Source organism: Rhinopithecus roxellana, chromosome 7 (genome assembly GCF_007565055.1).
Source record: "Rhinopithecus roxellana isolate Shanxi Qingling chromosome 7, ASM756505v1, whole genome shotgun sequence".
Classification (NCBI taxonomy): Eukaryota; Metazoa; Chordata; class Mammalia; order Primates; family Cercopithecidae; genus Rhinopithecus; species Rhinopithecus roxellana.
The window spans coordinates 53,434,048-53,456,714 of record NC_044555.1 but is presented as its reverse complement, the minus strand read 5'-3'; the positions used below and the strand labels follow the sequence as shown (position 1 = coordinate 53,456,714).

The 22,667-nt window shown below is 38.0% G+C and overlaps 1 protein-coding gene across 1 annotated transcript in view; it reads left to right on the top strand.

Moving 5' to 3' along the window:
- Positions 1-22,667, top strand: part of TEX11 (testis expressed 11) — a 323,051-nt gene that overhangs the window by 211,068 nt on the left and 89,316 nt on the right. The window contains exons 15-18 of the mRNA XM_030933980.1: positions 1,822-1,924; positions 16,240-16,364; positions 21,388-21,473; positions 22,312-22,368. Coding sequence (XP_030789840.1) covers positions 1,822-1,924; positions 16,240-16,364; positions 21,388-21,473; positions 22,312-22,368 — 371 coding nt within the window. The remainder of the gene's footprint in view (positions 1-1,821; positions 1,925-16,239; positions 16,365-21,387; positions 21,474-22,311; positions 22,369-22,667) is intronic.

Below are 22,667 nucleotides of genomic sequence, written 5' to 3'. Positions count from 1 at the left end.
TAGATATGTGTTTTGCAAGTATTGGTTCCCAATATGTGGCTTTTATCATTATTCTCTTAATGATGTCTTTCACAGAGCAGTTTTTAATTTTAAGTTTAATTTACCAGTTTTTTCTTTCATAGATATGGTTTTGGTGTTGTGTCTAAAAAGTCATTGCCAAACCCAAGTTCACCTAAAATTTCTATGTTATCGTCTAAGAGTTTTATAGTTTGGGGTTTTATATTTAGGTTATAATCCATTTTCAGTTAATTTTTGTGAGAGGTTTATGGTCTATGTCTAGATCTACTTTTTTACATGTGGATGTCTAGTTGTTCCAGCACCATTTGTTAAAAATACTATTTTCGGTTTTTTTTTCATTCCAGTCTTCCCCTTCTACTACTGTGAAAATTATTTACTGCTTCTAATCTTTTAGTGGCTATCCTAGAAAGTATAGAATCCTTTCTTTACTGTCTTCCATGTTTGTAATCTCTCTGTGCTACACTTTGGCTATTTTATTCTGTTTTATCTTTCAGCCCACTAATTTTCTCTTCACCTGTTTCTAATCTGCTGCTAAACCTGTCTATTATGTTTTAATTTGGGTAATTGGGTTTCTCATTTCAAAAAGCTTCTTTGTTTCAAATCCCCAAGGTCACATTTTATGGTCTCTGTTTCCTACTACTAACTTCACTGATACGCAAAGTATTTAATAACTTGTATGGCACAGGCAATAATGAGACAGAATGGATACCATCTAGAAACAACCACTATAACTGCATTAATTTGTACCACTGTGTATCAACCCACATAAATATATTTTGAGCATACATTGTATTTCTTTAGACTTTGAAAGCATAGATGTTTTATAACCAGTTTTTCATAATTCTAGTATCTGCATCTTGAGGGTCTGCTTCTGCTATCTCTTGTTTCTGCTGTTTATGGTACCTTGTTTACGAGTGTGCTTTGTTATTTTTGTAATGTGTACAACTCATGATTCTTGAAAAATTGTTTATGGAATTATTTTGAAGGCTAAGATAAGGTGCTTTCCCCCAGAGAAGATTTACATTTGCTTCTGTAGATGTTTGGGAACTATCTAAACTAAATTCTCAGCTTTAGGTCTTTTAGCTTCCTGTATAATATAGTTTGGGTCAATGAATACATGAATCTCCTAGTATTACACCTCATGGATTGTTTGCCTCCACCCCATTGTGCTGCCTTCTATCCAGCACTAAGGTAATTTTATTTGCAGTTAGTTTTCTAGGAACGTGGGTAGGAGTGGGTTTACTTTTGGCTTTTCCCTAGTCTAGGAGTGTGATCCCTTCGAACTTGATGTCTGTTCCCCTGACCTAGTGATGTCCCTCAAAACGGAAGTTAACATTTGGTTACATTTGCAAATGCTTACCAGATAAAAGTGACTTTACTTTCCTGTTTACCTCTCTGAGACCTCAGTTTTCCTTAGATTTTGCCTTAGTAATTCTTTTACTATCTTTTACTTGGTAGTTCTTTTACTATTCTTTTACTTGGTAATATTTTACTATCTTTTACTGTAAATTCATTTACAGTTCTTTTATTCCTTCTGGAAAAAATAAATATATCATCCAACATTTTTGGCTGTTTTCAGCAGGAGGGTTGGTCTGACATATCTAATTTACTCTATTTCCAGAAGTATAACTCACTGTTATATTAGCATTCTAGAAGAGCAGTTCTGCAAATATTTTTCTTAGATTCATTTATTTTCATTGTGAGTATCCCTCAGCCATTTTGGCTACCTTATTGATATTAGTAAAATATGGTAAATCCTTCCTTATAGATTTTATTAAAAGGACCCAATGTTTTTCTTTTCAGGCCAAAGAGGCAGTGGCAGAAGCTGAACGACATGATCCTAGAAATGTTTTCACTCAATTTTATATATTCAAGATTGCAGTCATAGAGGGCAACTCTGAAAGAGGTATAAATTTTATTTGTAACTTATATTTGGCTATTAACACAAATAATAAATAATCCTCTTCAACCACAATGGGAAAAGAACATTGTTTTTAAGACAATAGAATTGAATATACTTTCTGTATATGTAAAAATGTATATGTAAAGATGATACAATAATGCAAAAAGAAACTGTGGAAGGTTATATAAAAGTAAAAGAACAGTGGTTACCTATTGAGGGAATAGGAACTGGGAAAACACCGGACAAGAATTGGGGGAAAGTCTTATCACTATGTACTTTTTTATACTTTTATTTAAACCAACCTATTCAAAAATTAAATTTAAAAAGCTGTGTGTGGGTGAGGTTATACTAAAAACCCATATCAGTTAAGAATTGTCTTCAAAAACTGAAACTTGGGGTACCTTTTGATTGTTTTCACTTATTTGGAAGGTGATTGGTGAGAGATTTGGCCTTGAAATGGAGTTTCTGTCCACAGAGTGGACAGTGTTGGAATTTCACACATGACCCTCATCCCATTAATGTTGAGGCCTTTCCATTAAGTTAAGCATAGTTTCCTAGCTGGTGTGTCTGCATAGGCACATATATGTTGAATTGGTTATAGATATGCCTTTGCTCAGATATTAATACTTTTAGCCCTCAGGTAGCTGAACTAATCCTGAAGGAGTCTGAGCTCCAGACTGGTTGCCATTTGTTTGGCAGAAGTTAAGAAGCTTAAATTAATGGATCCAAACAAAATGTATACGAATCCAATTAAGCAACTGTTTATGGACACCTACTAGGTGCAAGGGACTCTATTATTCACTCCATAAGAAAAAAGATCATTTATTTTACATTAAAAAATAAATGTTCCAAAATAGTAAAGTATACCTGTATAATAATTAAGGAATAGTAAATTAGAGGTTAATATTGCTGTCGTGTTCATCATCAAAGTTTTCATTAGAGACTTTTAGGCATTTGTTTTACTTGATAAACTATGTTTAAGGATAAAATAACTTGAAGCCTTTTGCCAGTAAAAATGGCAAAAATATTAGTAAATTTCCTGTTAAATCTTTTGTTTTAACATTATTTTTAAAAAATTTTACTTTTTAAATACAACATCAGATCAACCCTTTTATTTCTTCTTCAGTTGTCTGTGACCATTTTTTAAAAGTCATGTATATTGAAGATATATGTAATAAATTTATTCTTGCTAGTGTATGGTCGTATGAGGTTTATATATGTTAAAAATTATGAGTTGTGGCCGGGCGCGGTGGCTCAAGCCTGTAATCCCAGCACTTTGGGAGGCCGAGACGGGCGGATCACGAGGTCAGGAGATCGAGACCATCCTGGCTAACACGGTGAAACCCCATCTCTACTAAAAATACAAAAAAAAACTAGCCGGGCGAGGTGGTGGGCGCCTGTAGTCCCAGCTACTCGGGAGGCTGAGGCAGGAGAATGGCGTAAACCCGAGAGGCGGAGCTTGCAGTGAGCTGAGATCTGGCCACTGCACTCCAGCCCGGTCGACAGAGCGAGACTCCGCCTCAAAAAAAAAAAAAAAAAAAATTATGAGTTGTGATAAGTGCATACAGTCATGTAACTACCACCACAATGTAGAAAAAATATACCTCAGGCCCCTTTACTGTTACTCCTTCTCACCACTTTCAGCCCCGGAAATCAGTGATCTCTTCTATCTCTGGTTTTGTCTTTTCCAGAATGTCATATAAATGAAATCATATAGTATGAATCTTTTTGAGCTTCTTTCACTTAGCTTAATGCATTTGAAACTCACCCATATTGTGTTTATCCACAGTTTGTTCTTTTTTATTGCTATGTGGCATTCCATAGTATGGAAATACGACAGTATGGAAAAATTCATTCACCAGTTGAAGGATATTTGAATGGTTTTCAGGGTTATTTTTTCACCTCTGAGACAAGTTCAAAGTTTTCAGTTTTGACAATTGTGAATAAAGGTGCTATAAAACATCTCTTTACATTTTTTGTGTGATAATAATATTGTTTTTTTGAGATGGGGTCTCGCTCTGTCACCCAGGCTGGAGTGCAGTGGCATGATCTCAGCTCATTGCAATCTCCACCTCCCAGGTTCAAGCGATTCTCCTGCCTCCGCCTCCTGAGTAGCTGGCACTACAGGTGTGCACCACCAGGCTCAGTTAATTCGATGATAATATTTTATTTCTGTAGGGTAAATATCTATTAGTGGGATTGTGGACTTATATGGTAAATATATGTTTAACTTTATTAGAAACTGCAAAACTGTTTTCTAAAGCAACTATACAATTTCACATGTGAACCAGCTATGTTTAAGAGTTCTAGCTGATCTACATCCTCATCAGCACTTGAAATTGTCCACTTAAAAAAATTTAGCCATTCTGGGAGATTATTAAAAGGTCAAGAAACAACAGATGCTGGTGAGGCTGTAGAGAAATAGGAATGCTTTTCCACTGTTGGTGGGAATGTAAATTGTTCATTCATTGCGGAAGACAGCATGGTAATTCTTCAAGGATTTAAAACCAGAAATACTATTTGACCCAGCAATCCCATTACTGGGTATATACTCAAAGGAATATAAATCATTCTATTATAAAGATACATGCACACGTATGTTCATTGCAGCACTATTCACAATAGCAAATACATGGAACCAACGCAAATGCTCATCAATGATAGATTGGATAAAGAAAATGTGGTACATACACACCATGGAATACTATGCAGCCATGAAAAGGAATAAGATCATGTCTTTTGCAGGGACATGGATGAAGCTGGAAGCCATCAACCTCAGCAAACTAATGCAGGAACCGAAAACCAAACACCACATGTTCTCACTTATAAGTGGGAGATGAACAATGAGAACACATGGACACAGAAGGGGAACAACACACAGTGGGGCCTGTTAGGGGTGGGGAGGGGAGGGAGAACATCAGGACAAATAGCTAATGCATGTGGGGCTTAAAACCTAGGTGATGGGTTGACAAGTGCAGCAAACCACCATGGCACACGTATGCCTGTGTAATAAAACTGCTCTTTCTGCACATGTATCCTAGAACTTAAAAAAATAAAAAAGAACAAAAATTTAGCTATTCTGATAGTGGGTAGTAGTGTTTTGCTGTGGCATTAGCATTTCCCTAATGTTTAATATTTTATATCCAAGTATCTTTTTTGGGGGAGTGTTTATACAAATCTTTTTCCCAGTTTAAGATAGGGTACTTTGTTTTATTATTATTAATTTTTGACAGTTATCTATATATTCTGGATGCAAGTTGCCTTTTTAAAAAACTTATTTTTTAATTGGCAAATAAAAATTACATATATTGATCATGAATAACATGGTGTTTTAAAGATATGTATACATTGTGGAATGGCTAAATCAAGCTAATTAACATATACATTACCTCATATCCTTTTTTTTTTTTTTTTTTTTTGAAGCAAGATCTTACTCTGTCACCCAAGTGGAAACGCAATGGAATGATCACGGCTCATTGCAGCCTTGACCTCCAAGGCTCAAGTGATCCTCCACCTCATCTTTTTTTCTTTTTTGTACAGATAGAGTCTCATTATGTTGCCCAGGCTGGCCTCAAACTCCTGGGCTCAAGCAATCCTCCTGCTTCAGCCTCCCAAAGTGCTAGGATTACAGGCGTGAGCCATCACACCCAACCCTACCTCACATACTTAGCATTTTTTGTGGTGAGAACACTTAAACTCTCAGTGATTTTTAAGAACAGAATACATTGTTATGATCTCTAGTCACCATGTTGTACAATAGATCTCTTGAACTTTTTCCTTCTACTCAACTGAAATTCTGTATTCTTTCACCATCTCCCTAATCTCCCTGACGCCTTAGTCCCTGGGTAACCACCATTCTACTTTGCTTCTATGACCATTCTATTCTGCTTCTATGACGTCAACTTTTTAGATTTCACATATGAGATCGTGTGGTATTTATTTTTTTGTGCCTGGCTTATTTCACTTAATATAATGTCTTCAAGGTCCATACTTTTTTTTCGTAAATGACAGGATTTCTTCCTTTTATTGAGGCTGAATAGTATTCCATTGTGTATATATACACACCGCATTTTCTTTACCCGTTTTCCACTGATGTAGAGTTAAGTTGATTCCATAGCGTGGCTATTGTGAATAATGCTGCAGTGAATATGGGAGTGTAGATACCTCTTTGACATATGGATTTCACTTTTTTTTTTTTGGATATTCTACCACGTAGTGGGACTGTTGGATCATATGATAGTTCTATTTTAATTTTTTGAGGAACCTCCATACTGCTTTCCATGATGGCTATACTAATTTACATTCCCACCTACAATATGCAAGGGTTCCCTATTCTCCACATCCTTGCCAACACTTGTTGTCTTTTGTCTTTTTTATCACAGCCATTCTAGCAGATGTGGGGTGATGTTATCATTGTGGTTTTAATTTGCATTTATCTGTTGATTAGTGATGTTAGACATTTTTTCATATACTTGTGGACCACTTGCTCATCTCCTTTTGAGAAATGTCTATTCAGGTCGTTTACCCATTTTAAAATCAGGTTATTGTTTCCTTCCTTTTGAATTGTTTGAGTTTCATATATTTTTGGATGTTAACCCCTTTGCAAATGCCTGGTTTGTAAATATATTCTCCCATTCCATACATTGTGTCTTCACTTTGTTGACAGTTTCTTTTGCTGTGTAGAAGCTTTTTAGTTTGATGTAATCCCATGTGTCTACTTTCACGTTTACCAATGTGATGGAGCTTTTCCCCTATGTTTTCTTCTAGTAGTTCCACCGTTTCATGTCTTATGTTTAAATCTTTAATCTATTTTTAATAGCTTTTTCATATATTGTGAGAAAAGGGTCAAATTTTATTCTTTTGCATGTGGGTATCCAGTTTTACCAACACTATTTGTTGAAGAAACTGTCCTTTTCTCATTGTGTGTTCTTGACACCTTTATTGAAAACCAATTGACTGTAAATGTGCAGATTTATTTCTGGGCTCTCTATTTCCTTCCTTTGGCCTATGTATCTGTTTTTTGGCCAATACCATGCTGTTTTGATTAGTATAGCTTTGTAGTTTATTTTGACTTCAGGTAGTATGATGCCTTCAGCTTTGTTATTTTTGCTCAAGATTGCTTTAGCTAGTCAGGATCTTTTTGCTTCCATGGAAACTTCAGTATTTTTTTTAATTAATTTCTGGGAAAAGTGTCATTGGAATTTTAATAGGGATTGCATTGAATCTGTAGATTGCCTTGGGTAGTATGGACATTTAACGATATTTTTCCAATCTGTGAACATGGGATATCTTTCCATTTCTTTGTGTTTTCTTCACTTTCTTTCATCAGTGTTTTATAGTTTTTAGTGTACATGTCTTTCACTTCAACATTAAATTTGCTTCCAAATATTTTTGTAGCTATTGTAAATGGAATCATGTTCTTGATATTTTTTTCAGATAGTTTGTTGTTAGTATGTAGAAATGCTACTACTTTGTGTATGTTGATTTTCTATCTTGCTACTTAATTGAATTCACTTATTGGTTCTAAATTTTTTTTCATTGCATCTGTAAGGCTTTCTATATATAAGATCATGTTATTTACAAGCAGACAATTTAACTCTTCCTTTCCAACTTAGATGCGTTGTATTTTTCTCATGCCTAATTACTCTGACTAGGGCTTCCAGTAGTATGTTGAATAGAAGTAGTGAGAGTGGGCATCCATGTCTTCTTCCTTATTTTAGAGGAAACGCTCCCAACTTTTCACCGAGTATGATGTTATTTGTCCATTGGTCATATATGGCCTTTATTGTGTTGAGGTACATTCCTTATGTACCTAATTTGTTGAATTTTTTAAAATCATGAAATGATGTTGAATTTTGTGAAATGATTTACATTTTTTGGAAGAATTTGAGAAGGATTGGTATTAGTTCTTCAAACGTTTGGTAAGAGCAGTGATGCCATCAGAACCTAAGCTTTTCTTACATGGAAGATTTTTTTGTTATTCATTTAATCTCTTTATTCATTATTTGTTCACATTTTCTATTTTATGATTCAGTCTGGGTTTTTTTTTTTTTTTTTTTTTTTTTTTTGAGACGGAGTCTCGCTCTGTCGCCCAGGCTGGAGTGCAGTGGCCGGATCTCAGCTCACTGCAAGCTCCGCCTCCCGGGTTCACGCCATTCTCCTGCCTCAGCCTCCCGAGTAGCTGGGACTACAGGCGCCCGCCAGGTCGCCCGGCTAGTTTTTTGTATTTTTAGTAGAGACGGGGTTTCACCATGTTAGCCAGGATGGTCTCGATCTCCTGACCTCGTGATCCGCCCGTCTCGGCCTCCCAAAGTGCTGGGATTACAGGCTTGAGCCACCGCGCCCGGCCTCAGTCTGGGTTTTATATGTCTAGGAATGTATCTCTTTCTTCTAGATTATCCAATTTCTTGGTGTATAATTGTTGATAGTAGTCTCATGATTTTTTATATTTCTGTGGTATCAGCTGTAACATCTTCTCTTTCATTCCTTGTTTTATTTGTGCCTTATCTTTTTTCCTTAGTCTAAATAAAAGTTTGTCAATTTTATTTATTTATTTTTTAATTTTTAAATTATTATTATTATTATTATTTTGTTTTTTGAGACAGTCACTGTCCCCCAGGCTGGAATGCAGTGGTGCCATCTCAGCTCACTGCAACCTCCACCTCCCGGGTTCAAGCAGTTCTCCTGCCTCAGCCTCCTGAGTAGCTGGGACTACAGGCACATGCCACCATGCCCGGCTAATTTTTGCATTTTTAGTAGAGATGGAGTTTCACTACATTGGCCAGGCTGGTCTCAAAATTCTGACCTCAAGTGATCCCCCACCTCAGCCTCCCAAAGTGCTGGGATTACAGGCGTGAGCCACCATACCTGGTGATTTTGTTTATCTTTTCAAAAAAACTAACTGTTAGTTTCTAGTAAGACAAGTCTGGATGGCAGTGAACTCCCTCAGCTTTTGTTTGGTCAGTCTTTCTCTCTCCTTCATTTCTGAAGGATAGCTTTACTGGGTAAAGTATTAATTGACAGGGTTTTTTCTCTTCAGCACTTTGAATATATCTTCCCACTCTTTCGTGGCCTATGTTTCTGCTGTGAAGAGCACTCCTAGCTTTATTGGAACTCCTTTATATGTGATATGCTGCTTTTCTATTGCTACTTTCAGGATCCTCTCTTTTATGTTGATTTTTGACAGTTTGATTATAATATGTCTTGGTGTTGTCTTGCTTGGATTGAATCTTATTGGAGACCTATGACCTTCCTGTACCTGTATATTTATCTTTTCCCCAGGTTTGGAAAGTTTTCTGTTGCTATTGATTGAAATGTGTTTTCCAGCCCTTCATATCTCTCTTCTCCTTCTTGAACTCCTATAATTCAGATATTTGCCCTTTTGTTGCTGTCACCATACTGTCTTCCACAATGGTTGAAGTACTAATTTACATTCCCACCAACGTTGTAAAAGCATTCCTTTTCCTCCACACACAACCTTGCCAGCATCTGTTGTTTTTTGACTATTTAATAGTAGTCTTTCTCTCTGGTGTGAAATGGTATCTCATTGTGGTGTTGATTTGCATTTCCCTAATTATCAGTGATGTTGAGCTTTTTTTCATATGTTTGTTGGCCACGTGTATGTCCTCTTTTGAGAAGTGTCTGTTCATGTCCTTTGCCCACTTTTTAGTGGGTTTTCTTCCTTTTTTTTTTTTTGAGATGGAGTCTTGCTCTGTTGCCCAAGCTGGAGTGCTGTGGCATGGTCTTGGCTCACTGCAACCTCCGCCTCCTGGATTTACACCATTCTCCTGCCTCAGCCTCCTGAGTAACTGGAACTTATAGGCGCCTGCCATCATGCTCAGCTAATTTTTTGTATTTTTAGTAGAGACGGGGTTTCACCATGTTAGCCAGGATGGTCTCAATCTCCTGACCTCGTGATCCACCCGCCTTGGCCTCCCAAAGTGCTGGGATTACAGGTGTGAGCCACCACGCCCAACCTTCTTTTTTTTTAATTTGCTTAAGTTCCTTGTAGATGCTGGATATTAGGCCTTTGTCAGGTGGATAGATTGTAAAAATTTTCTCCCATTCTATAGTTTATTTGTTCATTCTGATGATGGTTTCTTCTGCTGTGCAACAGCTCTTTAGTCTGGGAGGGCACTTTATTGGCCTATCAAGGAACTATGGGTAGGCTGTTTTGCATGGTTCACAGGTGGGCTGACTCCTGGAGTCTTTTGGCAGCCTGACCTTGTTCCTAGATTAGCAGCCAGGTGGGCCTGGATGCCTAGGTCCATGGGGTTGGATCTGGAGCCTATATCTACTGAGGTGGACTTCTTGATTGGGTCTGAAGGATTGGGTTTGGAGCCTGTATCCAGTGGGGCTGGCCTGAAGTTTAGGTCCCCATTGGCTGACCAAACACTAAAGTGGGCCTTGAGCCTGAATCTGCAAGAGCCAGCCAGGTACTGGAATGGCCCTTGTGCCTAGGTCCCCTAGGATAGGCCTGGAGCCTGAGTCTGTAGGGGTTGGCCTGGCACTGGGGTGGGCCTCAAGCCTGAGGACTAGGGCAGGCCTCAGTCCTAGGTCAATGGGTGCTGGCCTGGAACCTTGGTTTGTAGGAGTGGTTTTGGAGCCTCAGTCCGTGGGGGCTAGCCTGGCACCTGGGTCTATGGGGTGGTCCTAGACCCTTGGCCTACTGCAGCAGACTGGAACCCTGGGTCTACTGGAGCTTGGGGCCACTGAGACAGTCCTAGAGCCTGGAGCTGGCCTGGTTTTGGGGCAGATGTGGAGTCTCGGGCCATAAGGACTGGCCTGAAACCTGGGATTGTGGGTACTAAATTGCTATTTGGAGACACACTGGCTGGCCTAGAGTGTGAGAATGTGGGGATCTGCCTGGGGCCTGGGTCTGTGGGGGTCAGCCTGGAGGATGGGTATGTGTGTGCTAGCCTGGAGGCTAGGTCTGTGAGATTCGACCTGGGTCCTGGAGCTGCGGGAGCTGTCCTGGAACCTGGCTGCATAGGGAAAGTGCTGAAGCCTTGATCCATGGGGAACAGCCCAGCCCTAGGGTGTATTTGAATTGGCTTGGACCCTTGGTCTGCTGGAGCAGACTTGGACCCTGGCTTCACTGGAGTGTGGAGTGACACAAGCAGGTGTGAAGACTGTGTTCATGAGTGCCAGCTTCGTACCTATGGCCAGTGGTACAGACCTGGTACTGGGGCAGGCCTGCAGCCTGGGGCTGTGTGGGCTGACCTAGCTCTGAGGTGGTCTGAAAACCTGGAGTATGCCTGGATCCTGGGGACTGCAGGGGCTGGCCTGGCACTGAGTAGGCCTGGGTCCTATATCTACAAGGACCAGCCTAGAGGCTGGGTCCATGGGTGCTGACTTGATGACAAGGGCTGTGGGGCTGGCCTAGTGCTGAGGCAGACCTGAAGCCTGGGGCTATGGGGGATCCAGCTTCCTACTGGCAGCAATCTGGTGCCTGGAACTACTGATGTCAGCCTCGTCCTAGGGATGGAGGCTGTGTCTAAAGCCTGAGTCTGTTAGGACTGCTATGGCACTGGAACAGGTCCAAAGCCTGGGGATAATAGGTCTGGTCCAGCACTGGGGCCAGTCTGGAGCCTGAATCTGCTGGGGTTGGCCTGGTGATGTGGCAGTCCTAGAGACCAAGTCCTTCGGGCAGGTCTGGAGCTGGGTCTGCAGGATATGACCTGGAGTCTGGGGCCATGGGAGCCTGCCCAGTGATGAGTTTTACTGCCGCCAGCCCATTGTTGTGGTCTGAGGTAAATTCCAGTACTCACTTTCCCCTTCTTCCCCTAAGTGGAGGGTGTCTATCTTCATGCTTTATGGCCTGGGGTTGGGGGAGGGGTGACATGGGTATTAAAAAGCTGTTGTTTCTACACTCTTCAATGCATCTTTTCTATTTCTGTGCCACAGCCAGCTGCTGAAATCTCTCACCTAGTTTTCAAATTGATGTTCTTGTGGGGAATGAGCGCTGGAAAGTCCTATTCCACCATCTTGTTGATGTTTAGTGGACACAAGCTCTTTATCAGACATGTATTTTGCAGATTTTTTCTTTTTATTAACACCATCTTTCATGAACAGAAGTTTTAAATTTTGACATAGTCCTATTTATTTTTCTTCTTTTATGGATTGTGCTTTTGGCATTGTATTTGAGAAATCTTTGCCCAGTGCAAGTTGACAGAAAATGTCTCATGTTTTCTTCAAGAAATTTTACAGTTTTAGGTTTACATTTATGTCTATGAACCATTTTTAGTTAATTTTTGTATTTGGCTCAAGGTATGGATTGAAATTTTTTTTATTTTTTTGCACATGACTATCCAATTGTTCCAGCATCATTTGTTTAACAAACTATTCTTTCTCGATGAAATGCCTTTGTGCCTTTATCAGAAATTAGTTGTCATATATGTGTGGATCTCTTTCTGGACTCTATTCCATTCCATTCTTCTATTCATCCATCCTTACACTATTCCCATACTGTCTTTATTAGTTTAAGTATGTAATGAATTTGAAGTCAACTTTAATAGATCCATCCTTACACTATTCCCATACTGTCTTTATTAGTGTAACTATGTAATAAATTTGAACTCCAACTTTGTTCTCTTTTCTAATTGTTTTGGATAGCCAAAACAATTCCAAGGCCTTTGTATATCCATATGAATTTTGGAATCATTAAGTTTTGCATAAATGAATTTTGATTGGGATTACATTGAATCTATAGATCAGCTTTGGGGATAACTGACATTTAACAACATTGCTGAGTCTTCCAAACCATGAGTAACTTACATGCCTCCATTTATTTAGGTCTTTAATTTCTCTCAGCAATGTTTTCTACTTTTCATTGTACCTGTCTTGTGCATCTTTTGTCAGATTTATCCCTAAGTACACTATATTTTATGCTATCTTAAATGGCATTTAAAAAAAATTTTGGTTTCCAATTGCTTATATTGGTGATATGTAGAAATAAAAATGATTTCTTGTATATTGATCTTATATCCTACAACTTTGGTAAACTCACTTCTTAGTTGCAGTACAGTACCTTCCCTGTAGATTCCATTAAATTTTATTTTATTTTTGTTTTGTTTTGTTTGTTTGTTTTTGAGACCTGTTCTGTTTCGAGACCTGTTCTGTTGCCCAGGCTGGAGTGTGGTGGCGCGATCTCAGCTCACTGCAATCTCCACCTCCTGGGTTCAAGCGATTCTCGTACCTCAGCCTCCCAAGAAACTGGGATTACAGGCATGCACCACCACGCCTGGCTACTTTTTGTGTTTTTAGTAGAAATGGGGTTTCACCACGTTGGCCAGGCTGGTCTCGAACTCCTGGCCTCAAGGAATCCTCCCACCTCGGCCTCCCAAAGTGCTGGGATTACAGGCATGAGCTACTGCACCAGCCCCATCAGATTTTCTAAATAGACAATAATGTTGCCTGTGAGTAAAGATAATTTCACTTCTTTTTCAATCTGGGTGCAATTTATTTTTTTCTTGCTTTGTTGCTCTTGTTAGATTCTTCAGTAAAATTTGAATAACACTGATGAGAATGGACATCCTTATCTTTTTCCTGATTTTAGGGGGAAAGCATTCCGTCTTCTACCAGTAAATATGTTAGCTGTAGGTTTTTCACAGATATCCTTTATCAGGTTGAGGGAGTTCCATTTGGTGGTGGGAGGGGTAAGGAATGGATGTTGAATTTGGTTGTATGGTTTTCTGTATCTGTTGAAATGATCAATTTTTTAAAAATTTGTTAATATAGTCAGTTATATTAATTGATTTTCAAATGTTAAACCAATGCTGTATTTCTGGAACAAGCCCCACTTGATCATGATGTATACTCCTTTTTATATAATTTGATTTGCTAATGGTTTGTTTAGAATATGTGTATCTGTGTTCATGAATGAAATTGGTCTGTAGTTTTATATTCCTGTAATGATTTTTCTTTTGCTATCAGAGTAATACTGACTTCATAGGATGAATTGGGAAGTATATTCTCCTTTTCAGTTTTCTGGAAGAGTTTGTGTTGAATTGATATTATTTCTTCCTCAAACGTTTTTGGTAGATTTCACCAGTGAAGCCATCTGGCACTGGAGTTTTCTTCATGGAAAGGTTTTTAATTATAAATTAAATGTCTTTAATAGATACAGGGCTATTCAAGTTATCTATTATTTATTGATTTAGCTTTGGTGGTTTGTGTCTTTCAAAAATTTGTTCCATCTAAGTTGTTGAAATTATGGGCCTAAAGTTGTTCATAATATCCCCCATATTATCCTTTTAACATATGTAAAACTTACAGTGGTGTCACCTTTCTTATTCCTGATATTTGTAATTTATGTCTTCTGTATTTTTCTTCCTGGTCAGTGTAACTAGAGGATCAATCAATGTAGAAGGTCAATTTTATTGATCTTCTCAAAGAACCCAGCTTTTGGTTTTACTAATTTTTCTCTATCAGTTTTTGTTGTTGTTGTTGTTTTTGGTTTTGGTTTTTTTTGATAGAGTCTCAAAAAAAACAAACACAACTCACTACAGCCTTGGCCTCCCAGGCTCAGTTTATCCTCCTGCCTCATCCTCCTGAGTAGCTGGGACCACAGGTGCATGCCACTACACCTAGCTCATTTTGAAATTTTTTTGTAGAGATAGGGTCTCACCATGTTTCCCAGGCTGGTCTCAAATTCCAGGGCTCAAACGATCCTCCTACCTTGGCCTCTATTGTTTTTATCTGATTTCTATTTAATTTATTTACGTTCTTATCTTTATCATATCCATTCTTCTGCTTTCTTTGAGTTCCATTTGCTCTTCTTTTTCCTATTTCCAAAAGTGAACACTGAGGTCATTGATTTAAGACCTTTATTCTGGTCTATCTAGACAGTTAATGCTACAAATTATCACCTAATTACTGCTTTAGTGACGATACACAAATTTTGATATGTGATGTTTTCATTTTAATTCAGTTCAAAATACTTTCCAATTTAACTTTTGATTCCTTTTTAAACTTGTGGATTAGTTAGATGTGTTACTTATTTTCCAAATATGTGCAGATTTTCCAGAGAACATTCTTTTGTTGATTTTTAATTTCATTTCATTGTAGTCAAATATTATACTTTGTATGACTTTAATCCTTTTAAATATATTGAGACTTGTTCTAGGGCCCAGAATATTGTTTTTCTTGGTAAATATTTCATGTGCACTTGAGAGGAATGTACATTTTGCTGGTGTCGGGTTGAGTGTGTTATAAATGTTAGTCACATCAAGTTGATTTAGTGTTAAGTGTACTGAATCCTTGCTGATTTTCTGTGCTATCAGTTATTGAGAGAGGATATTGAAATCTTTGACTATAACTGTGGATTTGTTCATTTCTTCTTGCAGTTCTACCAGCTTTTGCTTCTTATATTTTGAAATTTTATTGGGTGCATAAGCATCTAGAGTTATGTCCTCATGATAAACTGATTCCTTTATTGTCTTGAAATAACCTTTTATTGCCAATAATATTCTTTGCTCTGAAATTCACTTTATCTGATATTAATATAGCCACTCCAACTTTCTTTTGATTACCTTCACTTTAGTGTATATTATCTCATCCTCTTCTTTCAATCAATTTTGTTTTTATATTTCAAGTGTATTTCTTGTAGGGGGCATATATTTAAAAGTTGTGTTTTGTTTTGTTTTCAGTCTTACTATCTCTGCCTTTTAATTGGTCATTTGGTCATTTATATTTAGCATAGTTATTGATACACTTATATTTAAATTTAGCATCTTATTAATTATCTTCTGTTTGTCCCATTTGTTCTTTTTCCTTTTTTCTGCTTTATTTTGGATTAATTGTATTTTTATGTTTACATTTATCTCTTTTTGATTACTAATTTGAACAAATATTTATTTGTCTATAGTACACACATTTAACTTGTCGTATTCCACCTTTAAGAATATAATGGAATACAACACACAGCTACTCAATTTTTTATTTTATTCTGTATTATATTTCAAATTATGGATGTACCAAAGTGTGTTTAGCCCATTCATTATGATGGAATTTAGGCTGATTTCATATTTTACTCTTACAAACAATGCTGGATGAACATCCTTCTATATATTTGTTTACTTTTGCAAATATATCCATAAGATAAATTCACAGAAGTGCAGTTGCCCAGTTGGGCATTTTTCTGGTGTTCGAGTCCTCCTTGAAAGTTTATCAACTCACATTACTTTAAGAATACTAATATTTTAAAGATATTAATGTTCTTAAAATAAATTCCAAATTCATTGTGGCATAATTAACCATAGATATGTAATTTCTTTTATTAGAGTATATCATTTTGTAATTGTTTTCTTGTTTTTCAGCTTTGCAGGCAATAATTACTTTAGAGAATGTATTAACAGATGAAGAGTCAGAAGATAATGCTCTAGTTGCAGAGAGAGATTCACCTACCATGCTTCTAAGTTTAGCTGCCCAGTTTGCTCTAGAGGTAATTCATATGTATTCATCTACTAGATTTTTATCCCTTTTCCATTTTGAAAGACAATGAATAGAATCATTATCAGTTAGACACAGGAGAGACCTTTACCCTTTGTTTTGCCTCATACTTTCAGGCCAGACTTGGTTGCAGAACTGCTTTATTTCTTCTCATTTCGCTATAATGCAGACTGAAGTAAATGAAACAGTGAGGTAACAGAGTTGTGCTCAAAACAACATAAAAATAAACATAGCAAAACATTAATTTTTAAAAGAAACTCCAAATTCAAAATGCCATACCATGTCAATAAATAGCTATCTATATAGAAACTTATCTTTCTCATCAATTTAAACAAAGTGGTTTAAATTTCTGTGAATCCTTTGAGTTCATAACCACAAAACAATGTTAGTTTAGAAGTGATAAATAATTGTATCCCTGTTTGTTACTTACAGAATTCTGGTTTTATTAATATATTGAATTAGGAAAAGTATAGTAGCATCTGTGGAGCTCTTAGACTAGGTTTGAATACTGGCTCTGCCATTTAATATGTGCTTAAGTTCCTCAAGTCTTAATTTCATCCTTTGCAAAATAAAGATAATACCTACCTCCAGGATTGTTACGAAGATTGATTAAGATGGCTGAAAATGTGATTTATAAACTGTTAAGTTTATCCTCTTTTTAAAACTACTTTAAATAGGAAAACCGTCTTCCTGATCAGAACTACAGTTCCATAATTCTTCCAGCAGCTCTCTTCGGCTTTCTACATCAAATGTATATTTATAAACCTTCCTTTAAAAAGATAATTGCCTTTGGGTTTCCTCTCTTTCATCTTCTTCCCCATTCTTCACAAATACAATCCATATCTGCATCTGCCAAATACTTTTCTTCCTTCAGGAGTTCTATTACCCTACTCATTGACATCAAAATACATATCATTCAAACTGTATTTAGCAACTACTTTGGGCAAGATATTGGGCTAGATGCTAGAAATATGTTCCTCCAGGATCTCACGAGTCAATTTGAACAGACAAGCCATGCATTAGGAAAGTAAGTCTACAGAATATAGAATTCTATGTAAGTATATAGAATAAAGACCAAATAGCTAATGTATATGTTAAAAGTTACCAAAATTCAGAGTAGGAAGAGAGCACTGAGAACCAGAATTGATTTGGGAAGTCTCTACAGTGGAAGGAAACCTTAAGTTGGGCTTTGGAAAGGGTAGCATTTACATAAGTAAGAATGTTTTTTAAAGGGAGGGATGGTATAAACAAGACATGGAAAAAGGACTTGAGAGACACAGTGTTTGGTTAAAGTGATGGAGGGCTTATGTTTCCACCATTCCAGATGTTTTACCTGATGTAATAGTGGCCTTTTTTTTTTTTTTTTTTGGACAAAGTCTCACTCTGTCACCCAGGCTGGAGTGCAGTGGCGTAATCTCAGCTCACTGTAGCCTCTGCCCCCCAGGTTCAAGCGATTATTGTGCCTCAGCCTCCCAAGTAACTGGGATTACAGGTGTGCGCCAGCCACACCTGGCTGATTTTTGTATTTTTAGTAGAGGCAAGGTTTCACCATGTTGCCCAGGCTGGTCTGGAATTCCTGGCCTTAAGTGATCTGCCCACCTCAGCCTCCCAAAGTGCTGGGATTACAGGCGTGAGCCACTGCGCCTGCCATGACTTTTATTATTATGTTGATGCTATAGGGGAGGAGTATGAGATAAAGTAGAAGTAGCTGTGACAAGATTATATATACATTTTATTCTCTAAACAATAAGAAAATATTGATGGTAATTTATGTAAAAGTAGTGCTTTAGGAAAATAATTTGGGTTGTGCATGAGGAAATGAATGGGGAGAAATTATATGTAGGACAGAATGGGAGATGGTGATAATAATCCAGTTTTAAAATAATGAGAGTCTAGACAAGGGAGTGAGAGTGGGGTATTAAGCAGGCAAAACATTGCTTTCTCTTCTTTTAAAATAAGCTACCTTATCTTTAAATCCCTTTACAAAATTCATTCCCCCACCTCCCAAGAGAAAATGTGGATATTCTAGGTTCTGAAAACGGAAGCAGTCAGGAAGAGAACTTCCACAGATTCCTACTACCACCTCTACTCACACACCAGCAATCACACCACATAGTCTGCCTTCTCAACTGCCACCATAGATGAGCTATCATATTCCTTCCTAAAGCCAGTCTCTAAGCTTACACACTTGTTTCTATCATCTCTTGCCTTTTTCTCACTCATTTTGTCAACTTTTTATTCTCTTACTGGTTTATTCCCATCAGCATATGAACATGCTCATTTATCCCATATCAAACAAACAAAAAGGAAGAAAACCTCTTGACCTTCCTTCTCTCACCAACTACTCCCAATTTCTCTTCTTCCCTTTGTAGTTAAACTCCTCTAAAGATTTGTCTATATTTACTGTCTCCAATTCTCTCTTGAGCTTACTCTAATCAGGCGTTTGCCCCACCACTCTAACAAAACTTTTTGTCAAGGTCACCAATGACCTCTGTATTGTAAATTGCAGTGGTTAATTCTCAGTCCTCATTGTATTTGACCTGTCAGCAACATTCAATGCTGTTGATCACTCTTTCCTCCCTGAAACACAGTCGGCTTCCAGGACACCACATTATCCTTATTTTTATCCTACCTCGTGAGTCACTCTTTCTTTCTCCTTTGCTAGTTCCTCTTTTCTACTCAACCATTCTCAGTCTCAAATTCTGAGCTCAGGAGAGGAGGTATTAGGGAGTTGAGAAGAAGGGATAAGGTATTAACTATTCATCCAGGAAAGTAAGAAAGTGAATGACTACGGAAGTGTGATATGCTTGCCAGTAGCACTAAGGCTATTTGATTAAGTTTTAAAATAAAACAAGTAGTTGGCCGGGCGCGGTGGCTGAAGCCTGTAATCCCAGCACTTTGGGAGGCCGAGATGGGTGGATCACGAGGTCAGGAGATCGAGACCATCCTGGCTAACACGGTGAAACCCCGTCTCTACTAAAAAATACAAAAAACTAGCCGGGCGAGGTGGTGGTCGCCTGTAGTCCCAGCTACTCGGGAGGCTGAGGCAAGAGAATGGTGTAAACCCGGGAGGCGGAGCTTGCAGTGAGCTGAGATCCAGCCACTGTACTCCAGCCTGGGCGACAGAGCGAGACTCCGTCTCAAAAAAAAAAAAAAAAAAAACAAGTAGTTGTATGTATTTTTTTTTCTGGCCACATTCAGCTGAATGGATGTAAGCACCAAAATCAGTAGAAAGTTGGACTTAATCAGAGTTGGGGTTTTGCCAGATGAATACAATAAAGCAAAAGAAGGGCAGGAAAATCAAGGAACAAGCGAGTGGTTATAATTAGTCTCCATGGAATTTAAACTGGGTATGCAGTAGAACATCAAAGGGATGAGGGACAGTGAAAAACTGGCGGCATCAGTGGGTTGGGGGTCTTACTGCAGTTGAAGGATTGCTGGAGTCAGGATAATAGAGGTATCAAGTTGGAAAGGTAAGAGGCAGTAGACAGAAAGTAGAATATGTGAAAGTAAGAACTGGGGTGGAGAACTAGGGGGAGGGAGGGAGACACCTAGGGCACAAAACTTAAGGAGGAACTTATTCTCTGGGTGGTACAAGTAAAGGCTTGGTACTTGAACAACACTGAGAGCCTCCTTAAATTTTTCACCCTAGGTGCTTCACTCACCTCACCTGCCCCACCCTAGTCCTAGCCCTGACTGAGAGTATGAAATGATTGCAATTGTTAGTAATGACAGAGTCTAGTGAATGACTATGGGAGTGAACGGCTAAGGTAATTGTTAGAGTAAAATTTCAGGAACCAGGAAACTAGAATATTGGGAGGATCCTCTACCTATATATTGAAAATGCCTAAAATATGCCACGCGTGGTGGCTCACGTCTGTAATCCCAGCACTTTGGGAGGCCGAAGCGGGTGGATCACCTGAGGTCAGGAGTTCGAGACCAGCCTCGCCAACATGGTGAAACCCCGTCACTAAAAAAGCTACAAAAATTAGTCGGGCATAGTGGCGGGTGCCTGTAATCCCAGCTACTCAGGAGGCTGAGGCAGGAGAATTGCTTGAACCCAGGAAGCAGAGGTTGCAGTGAGCCGAAATCATACCATTGCACTCCAGCCTGGGTGACAAGAGCAAGAATCCAACTTAAAAAAAAAAAAAAAAAAAAAGACAGAAAAAAGAAAAAGAAAATGCCAAAAATTAAGACAGGAGCAGTTTTTGGAAAATGTAACTGAGCAATAAGTAAGTCACCAAAAAATGAGAAGAAATAACCTGGGAGCTAGTAGGCCACAGCAACAATGAAGGGTAGTGGGTGATATAGTCTGGTTACAGGAAATTCAAAGTTGAGGATTTTAGGGAATAGAATGGAAGAATAATTTTAAAATGGCAATGAAGAGCAAGAAAGACACCCACTCCATCTCCAGGCCTATGGGTAAGCTAGTGAGAGCAAAAACAGCCACCACTTAAGAGGGCTTCAGTGGAAGCAGCATCCTTGGCAGAAACCTAGATTTCCATTAGAGCAAGAATGTGGAGGAAACTTTTAGGGAAGAGGTTGCTGGTAGAGGAGATTTTGCTGAGAGTGGACTGAATTTCAGAGAGCATAGTGGAATGGTTGGAGGAGTGGGGGAGAGATAGAAAAAGAGGACAAAAGAGGGGATATATGGAGACTTTTGGGAATAGAGTGCTGGAAATGAGGGTGACCTGACAATCTGGGGTTCTTTTGTTTACTGCTAATAAGTGGGGGATAAAGAGCACAGTAAGATTAGTCCTAGTGGACTAAGGGTAGTATTGGCGAGTATTGAGTGTTTGTGAATAGGGAGGATTCGGTTTCTGGGGCTAATACAAATGTGTTCTGTTTTTGTCAGTGAATTGTATCTTCATTCTACTATCTTGCAGTAGCTTTTTTGAGAATACAAAAGGAACATGTTTAGATATTTGTCTTATCTTTAATGAACAGGAATATAGATAACATTTTGCAGTATCACTTTGAGATGTAATTTAACATATTATATTTGTTCTTTTTAGAATGGACAACAAATTGTGGCAGAAAAAGCTTTGGAATATTTAGCTCAACATTCAGAAGACCAGGAACAAGTTCTTACAGCTATAAAGTAAGTAACCTACATCCTGTGGAAGAGAAAGTATTTCCTCTGCTCATCTTGCTCTTGGTCAATAAACTTTGCCAAAATCGTGCTGTTGAGATCAAGGAAACTTTTGCATAAAATAGCAAAGCAGAGGAGGGTGAGGTTGGGACTTGATAAGTACTTAATGGTATGACTGAGAAAATGCCACTGTGAGAAATGAGAAACCAGCAGGATTCTAGAGTGGTTCTCCTGTTGGTCAGTTACACTTGAGGCCACATTTCCAAAAGGGAAATGGAGTCACATAAATAAAAGATTCAGAGGAGTCTTGAGATACTTGCATCCCTTCAGTAAGGTAAATATTTAAAAATCATTCAGGACAGATAGTATTTTTTAAAGCTTTTTAGGTTTTAAAACTTTACCAACTACCTTATTTTGTCAATTTGCCATTATACTGCCAGATCCCTTCAAAGCATAGTGATCCCAGTTTGAGACCCAAAGGCCAGTTCCAGTTCCTTTACAGAAAGAAAAATATAAAGACTAATTTACCATACCTGATGTTCTAGCCAGTGTTTTTGAGCAATGATACAAACTGTGGAACCATTTAAGAATTTGTTCTAAGCAACGCTTTTGTTTTAAAATTATTTTATTAAATTCCTCTTTCAAAATTATAAAATTGGTATGTTTTCATTGCAACTGTTAAAACAATAATATATAATATATATATATATATAAAATAAGATTAATCTCCCCTTTACCCTCTCTTTTCTCACTTCTCCCTCCCAGAGTAATCAGGGTTGTAACTTGGTATGTATTCATTCACACGTTTCTTCCTAAGAATCACTTCCAATATTACTTTGTCATACAGGTGTTTGCTTCGTGTTGTTCTTCCAAAAATTGCTGAAATGCCGGAATCTGAAGATAAGTGAGTTATTCCAACAAAAATGATGTATTCTCCATTAGATAAATTATAGTAACTTACAATATAAATCGTATATTAAGAGATACTTCGTGTAGTGGGTAAGATCAGTACAGGTTTTGGGGCCAGTCTTCCTGGGTTCATATCCTGGCTCTGCTACTTATCAGATGTGTAACCTTGAGCAAGTTTCTTAACGTCTCTGGCCTTCAGTTTCCCCATCCGTAAAGTGGGAAAAATAATAATACCTATGTCATTGGGTTGCTGTGATGACTCAGTGAGTTAAAACATCTAAAAGGCAAAAGACT